The sequence below is a fragment of the Dama dama genome, chromosome 15 (genome assembly GCF_033118175.1).
Source record: "Dama dama isolate Ldn47 chromosome 15, ASM3311817v1, whole genome shotgun sequence".
Lineage (NCBI taxonomy): Eukaryota > Metazoa > Chordata > Mammalia > Artiodactyla > Cervidae > Dama > Dama dama.
The window spans coordinates 84,892,784-84,914,007 of NC_083695.1; the positions used below are offsets into that span (position 1 = coordinate 84,892,784).

Below are 21,224 nucleotides of genomic sequence, written 5' to 3' on the forward strand. Positions count from 1 at the left end.
GGTTCAAATTTGGGAAAAGAGTACATCAAGGCTGTATATTGTCACCCTGCTTATTTAACTTATATGCAAAGTACACCATGCAAAATGCAGGGCTAGATGAATCACAAGCTGGAATCAAGGTTGCTGGAAGAAATATCAACAACCTCAGATAGCAGATGATATCACTCTAATGGCAGAAAGCAAACAGGCACTAAAGAGCCTCTTTATGAAGGTAAAAGAGGAGAGTGAAAAAACTGGCTTAAAACTCAACATTCAAAAAACTAAGATCATAGCATTCAGTCCCATCACTTCATGGCAAATAGATGGGGGAAAAGTGGAAACAGGGGCAGATTTTATTTTCTTGGGCTCCAAAATAACTGTGGATGGTGACTGTAGCCACAAAATTAAAAGACACTTGCTCCTTGGAGGAAAAGCTTTGACAAACCTAGATAGTATGGTAAAAACAAAGACATCACTTTGCCCCCCAAAGTCCATATAGTAAAAGCTATGGTTTTTCCGCAAGGAGGAGAAGGGGACAACAGAGGATGAGATGGTTGGATGGCATCACGGACTTGATGGACATGAGTTTGTGCAAGCTCCAGGAACTGGTGATGGACAGGGATGCCTGGCGTGCTGCAGTCCATGGGGTTGCAAAGAGCTGGACACGACTGAGCAAATGAACTGAACTGAACTGATGGTTTTTCCAGTAGTCATGTATGGATGTAAGAGTTGGACCATAAAAAAGGCTGAGCGCTGAAGAACTGATGCTTTCGAACTGTGGTGCTGGAGGGCTCTTGAGAGTCCCATAGACAGCAAGGAGATCAGACCAGTCCATCCTAAAAGAAATCAACCCTGAATAGTCATTGGAAGGACTATTACTGAAGCTGAAGCTCCAATACTTTGGCTACCTGATGCAAAGAGCTGACTCATTGGAAAAGACCCTTATGCTGGGAAAGATTGAGGGCAAGAGGAGAAGGGGGCAACAGAGGATGAGATGGTTGGATGGCATCACTGACTAAATGGACATGAGATAGTAAAGGACAGGGAAGCCTGGCATGCTACAGTCCATGGGATTGCAAAGAGCTGGACAGGACTTAACGACTGAACAACATTTCTAAATATTTATATTTGTATTTTTATTATACAATCTACAGCCCCAAACCTTCCTTCACACTATGTGGGGGCCACAGCCCCCACGCTCCTCCTCTAAGGAAACAATTGTCAGCACTTGGGTGTGCATCCCTCCCATCCTATACATGTTATATACATACACAAGTACACACAGAACTTAGAGTTTTACCAGGCAGATACTTTACCACTGAGCCACCTGGGAAACTAGCAGCACTGTAATGATAACGTTTACGGGATTATAATGAGTTAGTACAAATATGTCCACCTCACTTTCCTTCATAGCTTCATAGCATTCTGTTATGTACCACTGTTTTGATTGGCTAATTTTCACATTTGATTTTGAAGCCCAAGAAAAGAAAATCTCTCATTGTTTCCACTTTTCCCCCATCTGTTCGTCATGAAGTGATGGGACATTTATAATACTTTATTTCTGTTTATTTTTATCTGCCGGGCTTCACTGGCATGTGGATCTTAGTTTCCTGGGATGGAACCCTCAGCCCCTGCAATGGAAGCACATTTGGAAGTGTCTTTGCCATTGGACCGCCAGGGAACTCCCTGTAATACTTTATTTCTTAAGTTGGGTGGTAGTCATTAAGTTTTTCTTAGATTGGTATGTATGTATGAAATATTTCATATTAAAATTTTTTTGAAAAGATCAGATGAGATGAAGAGTGAATTGTTTGCCTATAGACTCCAAGGGCTTCCCAGGTGGTGCCAAGTGATAAAGAATCTGCCTGCCAATGCATCTCAATGCATGAGATGCAAGAGACTCAAGTTGAATCCTTGGGTTAGGAAGATCCCCTGGAGGAGGAAATGGTAGCAATCCACTCCAGTATTCTTGCCTGGGAAACCCCATGGACAGAAGAGCTGGGCGGGCTACAGTCCAGGTAAAGGCAGAGTCTGACATGACTGAGCGCCAGCGCACAGGCTAGGCTAGACTCTAAGCATCCGTCCCTGATGAGTTTTGTGTGATTTGGGTTTGGAGACACAGAGAATTCAGAAGGAAGGATCCTGGAGTCACCCAAATAGTCTGGTTTCTTCCTATCATTCAGATCATTGTTCAAGTATCCCTGAGGGAAGCCTTCCTTAATACCCATTTCAGATCACCACATGCCCATTCAACTCTTTAACAAACAGCACTATTTTACTGCAAGAGGCTTATCACTCTGGGCTGTTTTAGTAAGTCCCCTACTAGAATACTCTGTCTTGGTCAACCCTGTATTTCCAAAGCCAGTTTAAATCCTCAATTATTTTTTTTGTTTGGGGATGGCTGGATGAATAAGCCAGTGAATGAATGGGGAGACCTTCCCTCCAACCTCAGGACACCTCTTTGGAGCCAGACCAGAGGGCAGAGGTAGAATGAGGAAAGCCTGAGGGGAAAAGCGAAGATTAGGGTGGGTTGAGGATAAAAGTGAAAGGGGAAAGTGAAAAAGTTGTCTTAAAACTCAACATTTAGAAAACTAAGATCATGGCATCTGGTCCCATCACTTCATGGCAAATAGATGGGGAAACAGTGACAGACTTTATTTTTGGGGGCTCCAAAATCACTGCAGATGGTGACTGCAGCCATGAAATTAAAAGATGCTTGCTCCTTGGAAGAAAAGTTATGACCAACCTAGACAGCATATTAAAAAGCAGAGACATTACCTTGCCAACAAAGGTCTGTCTAGTCAAAGCTATGATTTTTCCAGTAGTCATGTATGGATGTGAGAGTCGGACTATAAAAAAAGCTGAGCGCCAAAGAATTGATGTTTTTGAACTGTGGGGTTGGAGAAGACTCTTGAGAGTCCCTTAAACTGCAAGGAGATCCAACCAGTCCATCCTAAAGGAAATCAATCTGAATGTTCATTGGAAGGACTGATGCTGAAGCTGAAACTCCAATCCTTTGGCCACCTGATGCGAAGAACTGACTCATTTGAAAAGACCCTAATGCCAGGAAAGATTGACGGCGGGAGGAAAAGGGGACGACAGAGGATGAGATGGTTGGACGGCATCACCGATTCAATGGACATGAGTTTGAGTAAACTCCGGGAGTTGGTGATGGACAGGGAGGCCTGGCAGTGCTGCAGTCCATGGGGTCGCAGAGTTGGACACGTCTGAGAGACTGAACCGAACTGAACTGAGAAGGCGGAGGATGAAGATCTGGATGACAGACAGGAGACAGGACTCCAGGGTGAGGAGCCTGGGGCAAAAGTGAGTGCAGAGGCAAGAAGTCCGGGAGAGCGGGTCAGGGACTAGGTGTCTTCAGGGCGGGGGGGCGGGTCCTGGAGGAGGAAGGGTGTTTTCAGGGCGGGGGGCGGGGCCTGAAGGGTGGGGCCTGCGAGCGGGTGGGGCCCCTGGGTGGTCAGGAAGAGGGGCGGGGCCTGGATAAGGGGCGGGGCCTACGGGCTGGGAGCTGGGTTCCGCGCTCTGAGGCGGCGGCGGCTGCGGAAAATGGCTGCTACAGAGGCTGCGGACACTCAGCTGATGCTCGGAGTCGGGCTGATCGGTGAGGACACAGGCGCCCTGCCCCGCAGGCCCGTACCCAGTTCCGTCTCCGCCTGGGCCCCAGGCGACCCCTGCTGCCGCGGCCCGCAGCACCGCCAGCGGTGGGGAGGGCGCGGCCCCCTCCAAGTTGGGCCTGGGCTAGGGGCTGTGGGCCCGACCTCCTCGGCGCAGGGGCCGGGCTTGCAGCCCTGGACCCGTGCGCCCGCGGCCTTGTTTTGGGCCCTGCCCGGGCTGGGAGGCAGGGCGGGGGGACCCCGGAAACCTCCAGGATTCTATGAGGGGAGTCCTCCTGGACGCCCCGGGCTGCAGACGAGCCTGGACGTGAAGGCTGACCGAGCTGCTCAGGCGAGGCCCCGTTGAGGCCGAGGGCAGCTTGCAGGCCGCACGTCTGTGAGGCTGCAGGGCCGGGGTCCCTCTGAGCGAGGCAGAAGACGGGCGCTAGCCCGGCGCCCGGCTGGCCCCGGTCATGTGATCGAGCTGGTTCCAAACGCGATGGCCTGCTACAGGCCCGGGGTGCTGCGCGTGCTGCATCGATTGTTTCCCGTCTGACTCGCACCTCGGCTCCAGGGGGTCTGGCTAATGTTTGATGCCCACTTCACGGAGCAGATGGAGGCCCAGGGTTTCATTTGTGCAAGAAGGCACACTAGGAAGTGGTGGACCCAGGATGGGGACCCTTGCAGTCCAGCCCCAGAGCCCCACCTCATACTAGGGGAGAATGCCTGCATCCGAAGAGGGAGGTCGTGCATTAATATCATAGTGGGTGGAATCCCAGTTTCTTTTGAGTAAATCAATGAATAAGGAAGTGCGTTAGGATCTTCGGGCGGCAGGAAATGCATGCCCGAGACTTGTGCAATGGTTTTGAAGGAACGTCCAGCCGACAGCGACAGTGAGCACGAGGTTGGTTTAGGGGAATGTCTGTCGGTTCCCTGCATGCCATTGTACTTTGAAAAAATATTCTCCAGAGATTTTCATATATGCCTAAATCCTAGTGCACAAGCATATTGCTTGGATTTAGCAAAACTGGTGGAAATGTGGCTAAATGTTGCTGATTATTTTCACTGTCTCAAAGGAGTGCATTTATCTGGGAACAGATACTGTGTTCATTTTTAATGTGATTTTAAAACTGGTTCAAAACAAAACCTATGTACCTAAGACATCTTCCACTCCAGTGTTCTTGGGCTTCCCTTGTGGCTCAGCTGGCAAAGAATCAGCCCTCCATGCGGGAGACCCAGGTTCGATGCCTGGGTTGGGAAGATCCCCTGGAGAAGGGAAAGGCTACCCACTCCAGTATTCTGGCCTGGAGAATTCCACGGACTACACAGTCCATGGAGTCTCAAAGAGTCGTCCACGACTGAGCGATCTTTGTTGTTCAGACTTCTTAGTCCTTGAAGGTACTTTCGAGTTAAGACTGAATTAAACTGTGACTTTATCTGGTATCAGCAAAGAAAAAGATGACTTACTGCATTTTCAATTCATTTAAAAAAATATTTCATGTTGACATGAATTTAAAAGGGATGGCTTAAAAATAATGGGGGTGAGTGGAGCTCCTTCCCCTGATGACCAGAGGAGGACCAGGTGTTGATAATTGCTGAAGCTGAGTGATGAAGGTTCATTTTCTCATTCTCTACTTTTTTTTTTATACTTAACATTTTCATAATAAAGGTTTTTTTTTTTTTTTTTAAGTCTGTAGATGAAAAATTGGATTTTTACTGGTATATGTTCAGTTACTGTTTCTCTAAATTTTAGGCTGTTTTTTGCCTGGAGTTGTTTTTATTAGCAAATTGCTCTTGTTTTGTTACTGAGGTGTTGACTTTGGTGGTGAAACTTCATGTATGATTGTTTAACCATTATTATTAAAATTTTAAATATAGACTTCATACTATCAGTGCATAGCATGATATGACAGAGATTTCCCCATTTTCTTAATTTCCAGTTTTCAACAAACCCTTTCTATGTATTTATTAAACATACTTCCAACTAGATCGTAAGATAAATTTATAGTTTATGAGAATTTGTATGGGAGGAGATGGGGAAGACCCTACCAAACCTCTAAAGCTATGTTTTCATTCATGAATTGTTAGAAAAACTTCTTACTCAGGTGGCCTAAAATTCGAGATCAGGAGAGCTAGCTAATGGGACCAGGAGAGGTAGGTGAGAACTGGGGGTTGGGGGTGGGGGATCTCACATGCTCTGGGTTTCTTTGTAAAATGGGGTGTTGAAACTGATTCCACGAAGTGCTTCTAAGTAACCAATCAATTCACTTCCTTGCCGCTGTTTGACATTCTCACAGTGACCATCTTTCCACCGTAGAAAAGGACACAAATGGAGAAGTTCTGTGGGTATGGTGTTACCCTTCCACCACAGCTACTTTAAGGAATCTGCTGCTGAGAAAATGCTGCCTTACAGATGAAAACAAACTGCTCCATCCCTTTGTCTTTGGTCAGTACAGAAGAGCATGGTTTTATATCACAACAGTTGAAGTTCCAGATTCTTCCATTTTGAAAAAGGTATGACTGTAGGAGGGTCAACAAAATGGAGAAATAGTTTAAGTGATGTAACATTATTCTAATAACCCTTAGCTTTACACTTCCTCATTCATAATATGTTTTGGGAAAATATTAAATATATTATTTTAATTGGAAATGTTCTCTTTCACATTTCACTCTCAATCATTATATTGATTGGTATATATTGTTTGATTGACCCACGGTTGGTATACAGACGCTTTTCCCAGGTTACACTTGGATGGAGTAGAAATGTAGAAAGGTTTTCAAAGCCTTGACTTTGATTAATAGAGGGAAGAAATATTTTTCCATAATTAAAAACTATTTTAAAGGATATAATTATCCTGGTTAAGAAAACTTTTTTAGTGGTTTATGTTTGATAAGGGTATGTTAAGAATAGAAAGGATAACTAAGGAAATTTTGTGTGTTCAGTAGACTTTGTGTATGTGTCATTTGATATGGACACCATCAAGGTGACAGGCTAAAAGCCAGTAAGTATGTGGTCGTTTTGGACTTTACTAGTCCCGCATAACCAGCAGGTTTTTTCAGAGAAAAGAGTGTTAGTACAGAGTGGCTGAGCCCCTGGTTGGTTTCTGGATGAAGACTTCTTTTAGCATTTCGGGGCTATTTCTGTAGTCAGTCACCAGATGGTGTGAAGCATGTTCAGGATACCAGCTTTAATGTAAGGAATTATGTTTAAAGTAACAGGAAGGCAACAGTTTAGAAACTATAAGAAGTTTAAGACAAAACAGATTAATAATTAGAGAATGTAAATCGTAAAAAGATAGTAATGGGAATAATAGGTATATGATGATCGGAAATTTGTATGTGTAGTAATAGAGGCATATAAATAAATGAAGGTTATAACAATGCCCTTTAGCCTATATAACATCCTACAGAGAATTGAATATTTTGGGAACAGTATGATTTTTACTGAAACATATATATGTTGTTTTCCATCCTTCTATTTCATTAATGAAAAATAGTCACTAAGTGGTAGGTCTGATATAGCATTCCTAATTCTGCTTTGATGAGGATAGGGGGTTTTAAATAAAAACTCACATTTCTGATATTTGAAATATTTTTATGTTTTTGAGGAAAAGAATTCTAACTAAAAGGAAATTAAATATATGTATATATAATTTTTATGTATATATATACTCACACAAAATATTTTTTATGTGTGTATATATATTTATAAATAATATACACATAAAAGTATAAAGAGGCAAGTGAGGACTTGTTACATTTTGGTCTTTTCTTTTTAATGCTGGTTTGTCTTATACAAGAGACTTGTTAGGATGTAGTAATAAAGATTAATTCTATTAAAGTGTCTTTAAAGAGTGTACTTTTTTTTGTTTGTTTTGGACAGGTGACTCATTTTTCTATTGTTCTGACCGCCAAAGATTTTAATCCAGAGAAATATGCCGCCTTCACTAGGATATTGTGTAGGTCTGTATGAAAACTGTATTAAATGCTAATATACAAAAATGAGGATCTTACTCAATAGTCATGTAGCAGATTTCTACATGAGGAAGCGTATTTCAGCCTTCTGTTTGGACATTGTTTTATAAAGAGGAATTTTGTCTTACTTCCATGGTACTGCTCCTGTTATCAGGGAAAACGGTAGTTGGGGAGAGAAAAGGCAGTTTGCACAACTGTTGTAGGTGGGTATTTTGAGTCACTTGCCACTTTTGGTATTTTACTTCTGCTCATTTCCAAGCTGGAACTTTCCTTAGGATGGGATTGGTGAGCTGGCTCATTTGTGTCAGTCTGTGTGTGGGAGTCATTTGGGGAAGGCTAATAGGCATTTTGATTTATGCTTAAGGACAGGAAAATATTTCTTAGCTGGAATGCTGAGGAGCTGAGAAACTGATGAACTGGTTAATCATGATTCAAGTGGACTCCTTCAGTTTCACAAGTGTTGAAAAAATTAACCTAAAGTATACTAGTTTGCTTTCTTGCCTTGATAAGTGTATCTAGTGAAATTAATGTAATCTCTCTTATATGTGAGAGACATTATCTTTTTCTTTAAATAAGACTTTTGCAGGGTTTTGTGTTTTGCTTTTTTTTTTCCCCTAATATTGTCACTAGATAGAATTATAATTATCAGTGTTATGTATTACCCTCAGATTTACATCCAATATGTAGATTTTTATAGGGGCGGAATAAGAGGCATTGTTTTTGTTTTTCACACTATAAGCCTGATAAATGGTTGCATTTTTGCCATTTTTATATATGTATACACACACATACACACAGTGTAAGAATACCATCTCATGACCTAAATGTTACAGTTAGGTTATATTTTGACAAAATGAAGTTTTACTGTTTTTGCAGTCAGCTATGATAAGAAAAACTTCTTGCTCTCCATGAGATAAATTCCAGGAGTGTGGCTCGCTGTGGAATATACACAGTTGTCTGCAAATAAGGCACTGACACAAAGGGAGATTATTACTGTTAGAAGGGTCACTATCCAGAAGCCATGAACTAGAGACACTGCAGAGGTGTTTTTGAACAAACAGTGGACTCCCATTCCATTTGATTGAGTCAAGGTTAGGTTACTCAGTTGAATTCACTGGGAAATATTCTGGGCCTCCAAAGGCCAGGTAGCTTTAGAATATACTTCCTGCCCTGGAGGAAGCCCAGAGGGTTTCTCAGCTTGTGCAGTGCTGTGACATTGTCACACTCTGAATTCCCTCCCCCTGTCACAGTTACAGGAGGAATGAGGACTCAAGCCGGTGCCAACCACTTCCTCTGTCTGCTCCCCCTTAACACCCTCAAGTGTTTGCCCTGGCACCCACATGCTGTCTGCATGCACACTCGTTCTCCCCATGAACACATGTGCCTCTTTACACACACAGAGATAAACACTTTTTCACTTTCCCTTTTTTATTTTTACTAAGGTATAGTTGATTTACAATGTTGTGTTAGTTAGAAAAGCACTTTTTGATGGCGGGAAGGTGCCCTTCACAGCACGCTGCGCACAGTGGCCGGGAAGTCCCCACATGGCTGGGTCCATTCCCTCTGTGCGATCTGGGCCCACTGCCATGACCCCTTTTTATAATTTTAAATTAATTTTTTTAATGAAATTTTATTTTTTAAATATGTAATCATTTTAATGGTGCCGTTTGGTTTTCTGTTCTGCTTTGGTGGTGGTAATGTAAAAAGAAATAGTAAAAAGAAATGCAAATAACACCAAAGGGTGTACGGTGTACAGTGAAGCCTAAGTCCCCATTTTCCCCAGTTCCCAGCCTCCAGTTCCTCCCGACCCTCGCACCCCAGGGCAGCCTTCCTTATGTCTTACTGGAGCTGTTTTCTTTATCTGTAAGCATTGGATGAGTTCATGGGGTTGACTGTTTTCTATACATGACAGTTCACCATATTCATTATCCTCTGCCTCTTTTTCCCCAGTGTGTGCACAAAAATAATTTAAAAACACTGACAGTTGATGAAATTTAATAAGCAGTTAAATCCCATGCTTTTTTTCACTTAATTTACAATAAATATAGTTTTCAAGTGATCTGTCTTAAACAGTTATTTTATGTTCATCCCAATTTTGTACCCCTTTAGCTGCTAAAATGTCCGAGTAGACCCAGACCTGCTTCTCTAGAATTCACGTTTAGTTTCTCACAGGAAGAGATTGCAGGGGAGGGGCCTGATTTCACATGTGAGCTGTAAATGTAGCCGGCTTCCTGTCAGCATTTTTTGGACCTTTTTAATTTAATGAATGTATCTAGTGTGTATTTATCACCAGAAATTTAGAGGAGTTTGATTTCTTAATTATCTAAATATAGCTACCTCTGAGAACTCCAATAGTAAATATATGTTCTGCAACTAATTGCTGCTTTCTCTGTGGACAGTGCATAAACTCCTTTCTTAAGAAAGGAAATCTAGCCATAAAACAGAGTTGCTATGCCCAACGACACCACCTGTGAATGTAAGACATAAAAACAGATAAGGATACAGTATTCTTGAGAACAGCAGGGCCTCAGGAAGTCCTTAGTTCATTCTCCTGCCTAACTGGACCTCAGCTGGCCTCCCCAGATGTAACGAGAGCTGACTGCAGAGAACTGTTGACGTTTTCTCCAGTGGTGGTTTTATTTTTCAAGTAAACTTATAGAAGTAACCATGTCATGAAAAGATGCAGGCATTCAGAAGTGTGGTAGCAAGTTGGCTCAGGTTCTCTAGAACGTACCCATGCCTGGCCTTGGTGTGTTACTCCAGGTGGTCCATGCTAACTAGAAGCACGCTTGCTTTTTGTCCTTTTTCACAGAATGTACCTGAAGCACGGGAGCCCAGTTAAGATGATGGAGAGCTACATCGCAGTTCTCACGAAGGGGATATGCCAGAGTGAAGAAAATGGCTCTTTCCTTAGCAAGGACTTTGATGCCCGAAAGGCATACCTTGCAGGTTCCATCAAAGGTAAAAAAAAAAAGAGATGCAAAAAAGAAACAAAAATCCATCCCAACACCAACAAAACCCCAGGCCAAGGACAGTCTGCATTAGACTGTTATTTCCTCTTTCCACATATTTTTATCTACATGATATTTGTTTCCTGTGCGGAAAGGTAGTTCTCCATTTCCTTATGTGGTTAGAACTCTGTCAGGAAACCAGACTTGTGTGGTGTTTCTTTCCATATGATTCCAACTGTCTATAGAGAGTTCTTTCATCAGTGTGCTGAAGTTCGCAGGTCGAAGTCTCCACTGACTTCCATCGTTTTCCTTTCCTTAGATCTTAGCAGTGACCTCTTCCTCGGGGGGAGCTAAAGCCCCTGCCCCAGTTCCAAGTCTAACTCCCTGCCTCTCTTTCCTTGCTGGAACGTCCAGCCTAGAGCTGAGCCGAGAGTTTGTGTCCTTAACAAGGAAAGAAAGGATTCCGCAGGCTATGCTGGCCTTCATTCTCATCCCCAATCCCACTGTGTCATATGGTTTCTAAGCATCCCTGCTGAGGTGTTAGGTGTTTGTCCAGCTGTCTCTCACAAGGACTTGTGCAGTGATGTGTATGTAGGTTTGAGGAGTCAGTGAACCTTTTTTCTTAAAACTTAGGCTTTCACAACCCCAAAGATGGTGATTCCCTTCATATAATTCCCCTTTCTTGTGAATCTGGCTTCACCTCTGCACCCAGCATCCAGTCCCTTGTGGGAGTGGGTGTAGCTACCGTAACACCCATCCTGGGGAGCAAATGTATGGAGTGATACGCCCATCCACCAACTAAGGTGCTTCTGTACTTATAACATTTACCAAAATTTATTCTCTGTATTGAAAATAATTAAGCATTCATGTGATAAGAATTATTTCTGATAAAAACTTGATTTTCTTATATAATGTTTAATGCACTCACAATTTCTTTTGTTTTAAGACATTGTATCTCAGTTTGGAATGGAAACTGTTATCTTACACACAGCACTGATGCTAAAGAAAAGAATTGTCGTCTATCACCCCAAAATAGAGGCTGTCCAGGAGTTTACCAGGTATGATCTCTTACCATTAAAAAGTGTAAACTTTGTCGGCAGCCACTTTGGGGTCCTCTGTGTCACTGGACCCTGTTGCTTTGCACATTGGTATAAATAAGACGTGTTAGCTTAGGGGTGAAATACCACTTTGGTTTAGATTTAGTATTCAAGGTCACTGAGTTTGAACAGATTCTTCTTTAAATTTTGAAATATGAATATTTTGGAGCAGGAAGTTTGCAGACATTCCCTTGCCAGAGAGTAGCTATCAGCCTTGTAGCCACATGCTTTCTGTCCCAGTTACTCAGCTGCAATGGGCTGCACAAAAGCAGCCATGGACAGCACATGCGTAAATGAATGAGCATGACTGTGTTCTGGTGAAACCTTACGTGCAAAGAAGGGCAGCACACTCATGGGCCATAGTTGCCCGACCCCTGTTTTTGGCAAGTTGTTCTTCCATTCTGTTCTATCACAGACTCTTATTTATATAGTAAATATAGATTCATTTTGTTTTCTTTGCCAAATCTAACTTAGATTTGTTGTTAGATTCTTTTGTAAAAGTAGAAGAGCTAGCATTTATGCTATTCACTGTATGTGAGGCATTGTGTAAATCACTCAGATGTATTGGACTTACTCACGAGAAGAACCCTGGGAGGAAGTGTGACTGCCCTGTTTATAGATAAGCAGGTGGAGGCTAAGTGGTAAGATACTGAGAAGGAAAAAGGCTTGCTAGGCAGAAAAACCTGCAATAAAGTCCTGGGAGATAACTTCTTAGCCTTGTGACCACATAAAAGATATGTAATGTTTCTACACCTCAGTTTCTTTATCTGTGAAATGAAGCTGGTAATACCCACCTCATAAGCTTGGTTTAAGGATTGGAAATAATTTGTGTAACATGCTCAGCACATGCCTTGCTCATAGTGTGCTCTCTAGAAATGATTACGGTTGTTAGGATGGTGATTGCCTCAGGTCACAGTAATGCGACCAGAACTGTTATCCTGCTCTCACTCCCAAATTCTGTGTTTCTCCACCCATTTTCCCTCTTCCTCTGTATTTATGCTTCTGAAACCTTAGTGTCCTCAGTTTCTGAGATATCTAGTAGGCCACCAGAGGGTTCACAAAACCACAGGTGCATTCAACACATACTTCTTCCTGAATGAAGTGGCTGTTTCACTGGAGGTTTTTTAAGAAAACTTATTTTCATATAAAAACAAACACAAAGTATAGTTTGCAAGTTTGGCTGGAATTTTAAATATGAAATGGGAGGCTTCAAAAATATTTCTTGCTTGCAGGGCCCACTTTGGATTTTACCCCCAGACCACCTCTGTAGTGGTCTGCAGAGTGGGGCATTGGGAAGAGCACTTTATTATTATTGTTGTTGCTATTGTTTCAGCTGCCCTGTGAGGCATGTGGGAAACTCCCTAAGCAGGGATGGAACCCACACCTCCTGCAGTGGAAGGCAGAGTCTTAACCACTGGACCATGGGGGAGCACTTTAAAAGCATCATTCCTTTCCACCATGGAGATCTTTTGAAACTAATACCTTCAGTTTTTTGTAGCTAATCTAACCCAAAAAGTGGTGTTTAAAACACTTGGGCTTCCCTGGTGGTTCAGTGGTAAAGAATCCACCTGCCAATACAGGAGATTCGGGAGTTCGATCCCTGGGTCAGGAAGATCCCCTGGAGAAGGAAATGGCAACCCACTCCAGTTTTCTTGCCTGGGAAATCCCATGGATGGAGGAGCCTAGCAGGCTACAGTTCACGGGGTCACAAAGAGTCAGACATGACTGAGCAACTAAACAACAGCAAAACACCGCGTTACTTTACTCTGAAGCCTGGAAGTGTCGGCACAGTGAGTTTGTTCTCCTTCTGCATCTGGAAGCCAGTTTCCTCCCCCAGAAGAAGAGGGAACAGGACGGGTGGAGTCTCAGGGGTGGGCTGGCAACCATCTGTGTTCTCACTTTGATTGCCCAGGACTCTGCCTGCCCTGGTATGGCATCGACAGGACTGGACAATACTTCACTCCTACGTGCACCTGGATGCCGATGAACTGGAAGCCCTACAGATGTGCCCAGGTAGGCAGCAGACTCCCAGGGAAGGAGAAGCTCAGCTTTAACCGGGGTTGTTGTTTGTTTGGGGGGAGGGGAGGGGTGGATTTTTTTGTTTGTTTTTATTTTAGAGCATTCCTAAGGGGAAAGTTGGGCTTTCCTGGTAGCTCAGGTAGTAAAAATCCGCCTGCAACATGGGAGACCTGGGTTCAATCCCTGGGTTGGAAAGATTCCCTGGAGGAAGGCATGGCAACCCACTGCAGTATTCTTGCCTGGAGAATCCCCATGGACCAAGGAGCCTGGCGGGCTGCACTCCATGGGGTCGCAAAGAGTTGGATGCGACTGAGCGACTAAGCACAGCACAGCAAGGAGAATGTTGATTATTTTATTACTTCTTTGGTAAATGCAGCCAGTTTTTTTTCCCTTAAAAAGTTTTTTTAATTAAAAAAATTTGTACACCTGAAACTAATACAACATTGTAAATCAACTATGATAAAAATTATAAAATAAAAAAATTGTTATAAAATATACAATATCACCTGCAAGTTACCACCTTTTTCATTTTCCTTTTTATGGAGTGGGGCATGTTTCAAGGCTTGTGGGATCTTAGTTCCCTGACCAGGGATTGAACCTGTACCCCCTGCAGTAGAAGCATAGACTTAGCCACTGGACTACCAAGGTAGTCTCCTCCCGTGGTATCTTTTGATGAATAGAAATCTTAATGTGTTGGGATGTTTTTAGACTTATGATTTTATCTTTTATATTTTGTTTAAGAAAATTTCTATCCCAAAGGCAGAAAGATATTCTCCTATATTTTTTTTGTAAAAATTTATAAAGTTTTTTCTTCCCCATTTAAGCCTTTAATCTACCTGGAATTACTATTTTTGTAGGTAGTGTGTGAGTTCTGCTATTTTAGTTTTTCCAATCTGGATAGCAACTTGGCTCAGGAACACTTACTGAATAGTGTCCTCTCTCTCTAGGAATCTGCAGTATCTTTTTTTTTTAATATTTGATATATGATTTTATATATCATAGAAATGATTTTATGAATCATATTTGATATATGATTTTGGTCATCATATATCACATTTTCTTAGGCCTGAGGGAATCTTTGTCTGGGTGCTCTGTGGTAAGTTTGCTTTTGTTACTGCCATTGTTTTTTTAAACGTCCTCACTTGGTAAAGTAAAATTGGTCCAAAAAAAACAATTTTTTTAAATTGTATTTCTCTGTGAAATCTAAAAAGTCAGGGAACCTTTGTTTTAACACCAATTCCAAAAGTCTGCTAATTCTTTTTTATTTATTTTCGGCTGTACTGGATCTTCGCTGCTGCACCCAGGCTTTCTCTAGTTGCAACGAGCGGGGTTTACTCTCCAGTTGTGGTACGCAGGCTTCTCATTGCGGTGGCTTCTTTTGTTGCGGCTCATGGGCTCGAGGGCACGCAGACTTCAGTTGTTGTGGCCCACGGGCTTAGTTGTCCCACGGCATGTGGAGTCTTCCTGGAGTAGGGGTCAAACCCATGTCGCTTGCATTGGCAGGTGGATTCCTAACCACTGGACCACCATGGAAGTCCAGTCTGCTGATTCTTGAGTTGCTTTGATTCCTTTATTGTTTATTGTATCTGATCTAAAGTTGGTGACGATGATGCTATTTCTTCCATGCTATCCCTGAGGAACCTCAGTGTTTGGCTGTGACTTCTTGGCGACAGAGACCTGGGAGGGGACAGTGGTCAAGAGAATTCTTGCTACACGTTTTCTCTGACATTCTCTTTTAAAGACTTTATTTTTTATTTGGCTGCATAGTATGACCTGGGGGATCTTAGTTCCCCAACCAAGGATTGAACCCGGGACCCAGCAGAGAAAGCACCAAGTCCTCACCACTGGACCGCCAGGGAATTCCCTCCTGTCATTCTTCACCCAAATAGCGACAAGTGAAAAGCTGATGCTTTACTTCAGCATTCTTCCTTGACATAAAATCTAATTTGGGGACATTCTGAGGGGTGTGTGAGTTTCTTCAGACAGTTGGCGATAATGTCACCTTAAGAAATAGCACAGATACAGCTTAAATGCCCTGGATAAGTAACGCAGAGAAGAGCAGCTGATGAGCTCTTAGACTCACTCCCGTTTTGGTATGTTCACAGTGTGATTTCCTCCTTCTCCAGTAACGCTGGTCCTCCCTGTAACACAGGTTACATCGCTGGATTTGTGGACTTGGAGGTGAGCAATAGATCAGACCTGTACGATGTGTTTGTGAATCTGGCAGACAGTGAGATCACCATTGCCCCCCTCGCAAAAGGTTAGTTCTCTGTTCTTCTCTGATTTTGACACTGGATGTAAGCCAAGCAGTTGTATTTTTTAGGCTGATTCTCAGTATTTAAATACCAAATACTCACCTGTTGTGCTGGAGGGATTTTTCTGTGTCTGGAACACAGCACTCATTCTAGTAGACCTAACCGTTAAGGATACATGTGAGTGCTTAGGTTGTATGGTGTGTGTGTGTGTGTGTGTGTGTATATAGACTCCACTTGTATACATATACAAGTAAGATCAATGGTCTATTCATCTTGTTTCTCCACTTTTCTGTTTAAACAAGGTGTATTTGTTATCTATTGCTGCATAACAGATTACTGCTAAACTTTGTGATTTATAACACCAAATACTTATTATCTCAAAGTTTTGATGGGCAAGAATTTAGGAGGGACTTAGCTAGGAGGTTCTGGCTCAGGGTCTCTCATGAGGTTTTAATCAAGATATTGGCAGGGCTGCAGTCAAATGAAAGCTCAACTGGGGCGAAGAGGATCCCTTCCAAGCTTGCTCACATGGCTGTGGACAGGCGGCCTCACCACAGGGGCCTTTCCCTGGGACAGCGTGAGTGTTCTCAGCACGTGACTGCTGGTCACCCCAACAGTAATTCAAGACAGAGGGGGCCACAGGGTCTTCTGCGACCTAGTCTGGGAAGTCACATACCGTCACTTCCTCTGTATTCTATTTGTTAAAGCAGGTCATTAAGGGAAAAGAATTTAGACTCCACCTCATGAAGGACAAAGTATCAGAGTGTGCAGACATCTGTCACTACACAAGGGTTGAGTATGGCTCCTGTGTGGAAAATCTTTTTGAACAATGTTTCAGTAAACACCAGGGAATGAATATTCTTGGGGGCTAAAGACCAAGAAAGGGTGTTCTGGTGTCATAGGGTCACCTTTGGAAACTGTAAATCATCCTAAATTACAGCTGCATGAAGAAGAAAAGATTTGGGTTTTATACATTTTGAGCCCAGAACATTGTGAAGTCTTGGTTTTAGAAGAGAATTACTGATAACAACTTTTGTGTTATCATTTATCTTTCTCCGAAAATTGGGAGCAGCTGAATGCTATCCATTGAGGGATATTTTTTAGGTAGGTTCTGATTCTGTGAGGTTTTATCTAGCAACCTCCAATTAATAGAACTAAAACTTGTTTTAGTTCACTTGGAAATTACAAGCATAGTACACATTCATGGTGAAAAATTCAAAATATGGTATCAGGTCTTTAGGAGATGCTGCCTTTTGTAAAGCCAGAGTGGTAGAAATCTAGCTGTGGCCAGGGCCACTGAAACTGCTAAAGCGTTTGGACCAGAAAGCGTGGCCACTCCCTGCTGTCCGCTGCTGCTCTGAGTCAATAAAATGGGCTTATCCCAGTGGAGTCTGTCCCTTTCGAGTGTTAAAACAGAAATCTCTGTTAACCTTCTTGCTGCAGAAAATAGCAGTGTAGATATTGGGTTGGCTAAAAAGTTCGTCACAGAAAAATCTGAACGAACTTTTTGGTCAGCCCATAATTACTGTAACCCAGGTTGCTGCCTTGGCTCATTCCTAATGGCCTTTACACTGTGATTGTTGAGATGCTTCTGCAGAACTGACAGGAAGCACTGCTTCCACAATATTCCTGCCAGAAAGATAAACGTGAATTCCCACCTGTGAAACCATGGACAGGAACATCAGGCTCTTGGCTTACAGTCACAACCTACACGTAGTCAGTTTTCATTAGGTTTTTGTCTTATCAGAATTTTGGTTTGGCGTTGATGTATTTTTACTTTGGACACGAAGTACATAAATCATGATCATGCCTTAGCTCCTGTTGTGTCGTCCTATTTGTGTGTAGTCAGTTCAGTCAGTCATGTCCGACTCTTTACGACCCCATGGACTGCAGCACGTCAGGCCTCCCTGTTCATCACCAACTCCCGGAGCTTACTCAAACTCATGTCCATTGAGTCTGTGATGCCATCCAGCCATCTCATCTTCATCTATGTGTAGTAACAGGATGGAGATGTGGGGGCTTGTCAATTGTTTTTTCAGAATCCCCTCTGTACAGTCACTTGGATTGTCATGTAGATGATTATTTTTCATTTTGTAAATGTCTAAACATTCACATAACATATTCTTGATTTCACCAGAGGCCATGACAATGGGCAAACTGCATAAAGAAGTTGGTCAGTTAATTGTCCAGTCGGCAGAAGATCCGGAGAAGTCAGACAGCCAAGTTATACAGGTAATGCCTTCATCTTCCCACTGACGGGGTCCCGAAAAGGCATCTTTTGGCAGCAGCAGGTTATCTGCTGTCCACGTGAACAGAGTGAAGTGACTGGAGAGGCCCATGGGCAGCTCCTCAGAGGAGGTCTTCAGGATGGGCCTGATGAAGATGAGCCAGTCAGTTACCAGGCTCCAGGAAGAGATAGATACAGGGGGCTGGTGCCAAAATCAAGCAGTTATTGTGGAAGATATAACCTCAAGTGGTGAGAGGGGATATAGGTTTGGTGGGCACTCACCAGCAGCGCCTTTCTCTTCAATGCTGGTGGCCCGCCCAGCTGTGGCCTGGAGGGGTGGATTGGTTTTGTCCTGAGAACTCAGGCTCTTGAGACTCTCCTCCTGGGCAGATGGTCATTACCCACCCATTCCACCATCACCATTTGAGTGAAAGCAGTGTTGGTGAAATGTATAAATTTGAGTTTTGAATTACAGTGTTTTTCATGGACTAAAAGTGATCCATAGACGGCTCAGTATAATGTCTGACGTAGTGCCTGGTGTGTATTCAGAATTCAGAAATATCCGAATGAATTAATGATGTCAGCAAACCAGGAAAGAGATATGACTTTAATGCGAGCCCTGCTGAGTCCTCAGCCACCAGAAGGGAATGTCAGTCAGTGAAGGGGAAGGAAAGCCTGTGTGGCGGGTGCCGGGCTGCTCATCCCAGGCAGGAGGGGACTCTGGGAAGAGATTTGTTCTAAGAACAATAGCAGGTTCCTCAAAAAGCCAAACACAGCATTAATATAGATTTGGTAATTCTATGTTAAAAATTGAAAACAGGAACTCAAATAAATATTTATGTACCCATGTCCATAGTAGCGTTATTCACAATGGCCAAAAGGTGAAAACAACCCAGATGTTCATCAACGGATGGATGGATAAACAAAATGTGGTGTGTACATACGGTGGAATATTACTCAGCCTTAGAATGAAGTGCTGACGTGTGCTATAGCATGTATGAACCTTGAAAACGTTATGCAGAGTGAAATACGCCAGTCACAAAAGGACAAATGTTTTGATTCCACTAGTACCTATTAATAGAATAGGCAAGTTCATAGCGGCGGAAATCACCATTGTACTAATGGTGATTGCCAAGGTCTACGGGGGTGGGTGGGGAGTTATTATTTAATGTGTACAGAGTTTTGGTTTAGAATGATGAAAAAGTTCTGGGAATGGGTAGTGGTGATGGCAGCACAACGTGATGAAAGTACTTAAAATGCCACTGAGTTGTGCACTTAAAAAAAAAGGGTTAAAATATTCCCCCTACCCCTACCACTGCTGCTGCGCAAAGTCAGCTGTGACATTTATTTTTTATTGTTTTAAATTTGTTTCATTTTTTATAATTTATAAATTAGTCTGATAAACTTAAAAAATAGCAGGAAAATTTCTGGAGAGCTATTCAAATTTTTGGATACTAGCGTATTGTATATTTTCCTGTTCTGTTAAAGGATATCTCCCTAAAAACAAAAGAAATCTTCACCAACCTGGCTCCATTCTCAGAAGTTTCGGATGATGGAGAAAAGCGAGTGCTCAATTATGAGGCACTAAAGCAAAGACGGTTTCCGCCAGCCACAGAAAACTTCCTCTACCATCTAGCCGCCGCGGAGCAAATGCTAAAAATCTGACGGTGGGCAGAATGTATCACTGATGACTGATCTAAAGCCCTAGCACCACGATTATCCATTAACTATGTAAAATACTGGAAATAACCAAGAAAATGTTATATTTTTAATGTTTTATTTGAAAGCATTGTAATTTGACCTGAAAAAGCACTGAAACACACATGAAAACACTTCTGATTTCCTCCTATCTGATTAATTTCATGCCTACTCTCAATGTTTACAAAGTGCTGTAACCACCTATGTAACTTTATAAAAGCCCAACGTCCCTGGGTAAGAGCAGAGCAGCTCTGTCAAGTTCTCCTGCAAATCGCAGCAAATCTGAAGGCCTTCATTATTATAAGTTCCAGTTTATCTCATTGTGTAACCACAAACTAATGGTTTATTTTCAGAAAGCTGCCTGAAATTTTGCTTTGAATTCTTCTAGGAAGAACTTTCATTCCTCATGAGGAACTCTACTTTCTGAGCCAAACTACTAAGTTCTCTGCAGAACTGTCTAGAAGATCATTCAAAAGACCTTGCAGTTGCACTTTCTTGTAAAAGAATTTTTTTTTTCTTAGCCTTTGAATATTTTGCCTGTATTACAAGGGTTTTGCCTAGATTTTATACTTGAGTAGACAACTTTAATAATCCATATTTATACTGTCGCAGAGGTAAGCATTTGGCAAATTTAAGCCATGAGTACTCTTTAATTAACCTACTTGCTAGCAATATTCTTTTGAAAAAAAAGAGGCTAGTCCTTATGTAGTAGCATAAGAGAAGAAGCCCATTTTGAATATAAATGTCTGTCTGACTGAAACAGCAACCTTATATAATTGGTGAGGGACTGTGAGAATTAACTTCTCATAAAGGCCAAAACCAGAGAATGTCTTCAAACAACGTCAGTAAAAATAATTTGCCCACATATGAAGGTATCCATTCTTGTTTAGTTAGGTACCTTTTTCATAATTGGAGACCTAAAAATTGCAAAATAAGCATGGGGGTCTAAATTACGTTCTTGTTATATGTATTCATATTAATTATGACAGGTTATTTTTTTCACTCAGTACTCTTGTCCTCAGAAATCTTAACCAGAAAAATGTTTGCAGAAAAACTTGTATTTATTGGATCTTTCATTTATCCTGGGTGGTAGACATTTGTTAAGGAAAAAATTTTAAAACAGCCTCTTCTTGGGTGGGGGCAGGGGAGGATTTGAAGTGAAATGATGTTTACTGGGGCAAACAATTGAAAATTAAATCTGCACTTTATGAAAATGAATACTAACGTCTTTTTCACCCTCATTTTTTTTTTTGTATTACTGTATTAGCTCATGATCAAAGCTGTTGAAATAACAAATTTATGATACAGAAATAAAGTGAAATATTTTGATATTCAGCCCTTCAAGGCATAAATTGTGCCCTTTCTCCCCACTCCAGCCAAACGAAAGGAAAAACCCTCTCTGTCAAATGCAG

At 42.2% G+C, this 21,224-nt stretch overlaps 1 protein-coding gene across 1 annotated transcript; it reads left to right on the top strand.

The window, feature by feature from the left end:
• The first annotated feature begins 3,488 nt into the window (after positions 1-3,488).
• Positions 3,489-21,147, top strand: DENND10 (DENN domain containing 10). The gene is made up of 9 exons (XM_061162758.1): positions 3,489-3,598; positions 5,908-6,104; positions 7,474-7,553; positions 10,378-10,526; positions 11,463-11,574; positions 13,526-13,626; positions 15,785-15,892; positions 18,025-18,119; positions 19,603-21,147. The coding sequence occupies exons 1-9, from the start codon at positions 3,544-3,546 to the stop codon at positions 19,777-19,779; spliced, it is 1,074 nt and encodes a 357-aa protein (XP_061018741.1). The 5' UTR covers positions 3,489-3,543; the 3' UTR covers positions 19,780-21,147.
• Positions 21,148-21,224: the final 77 nt, after the last annotated feature.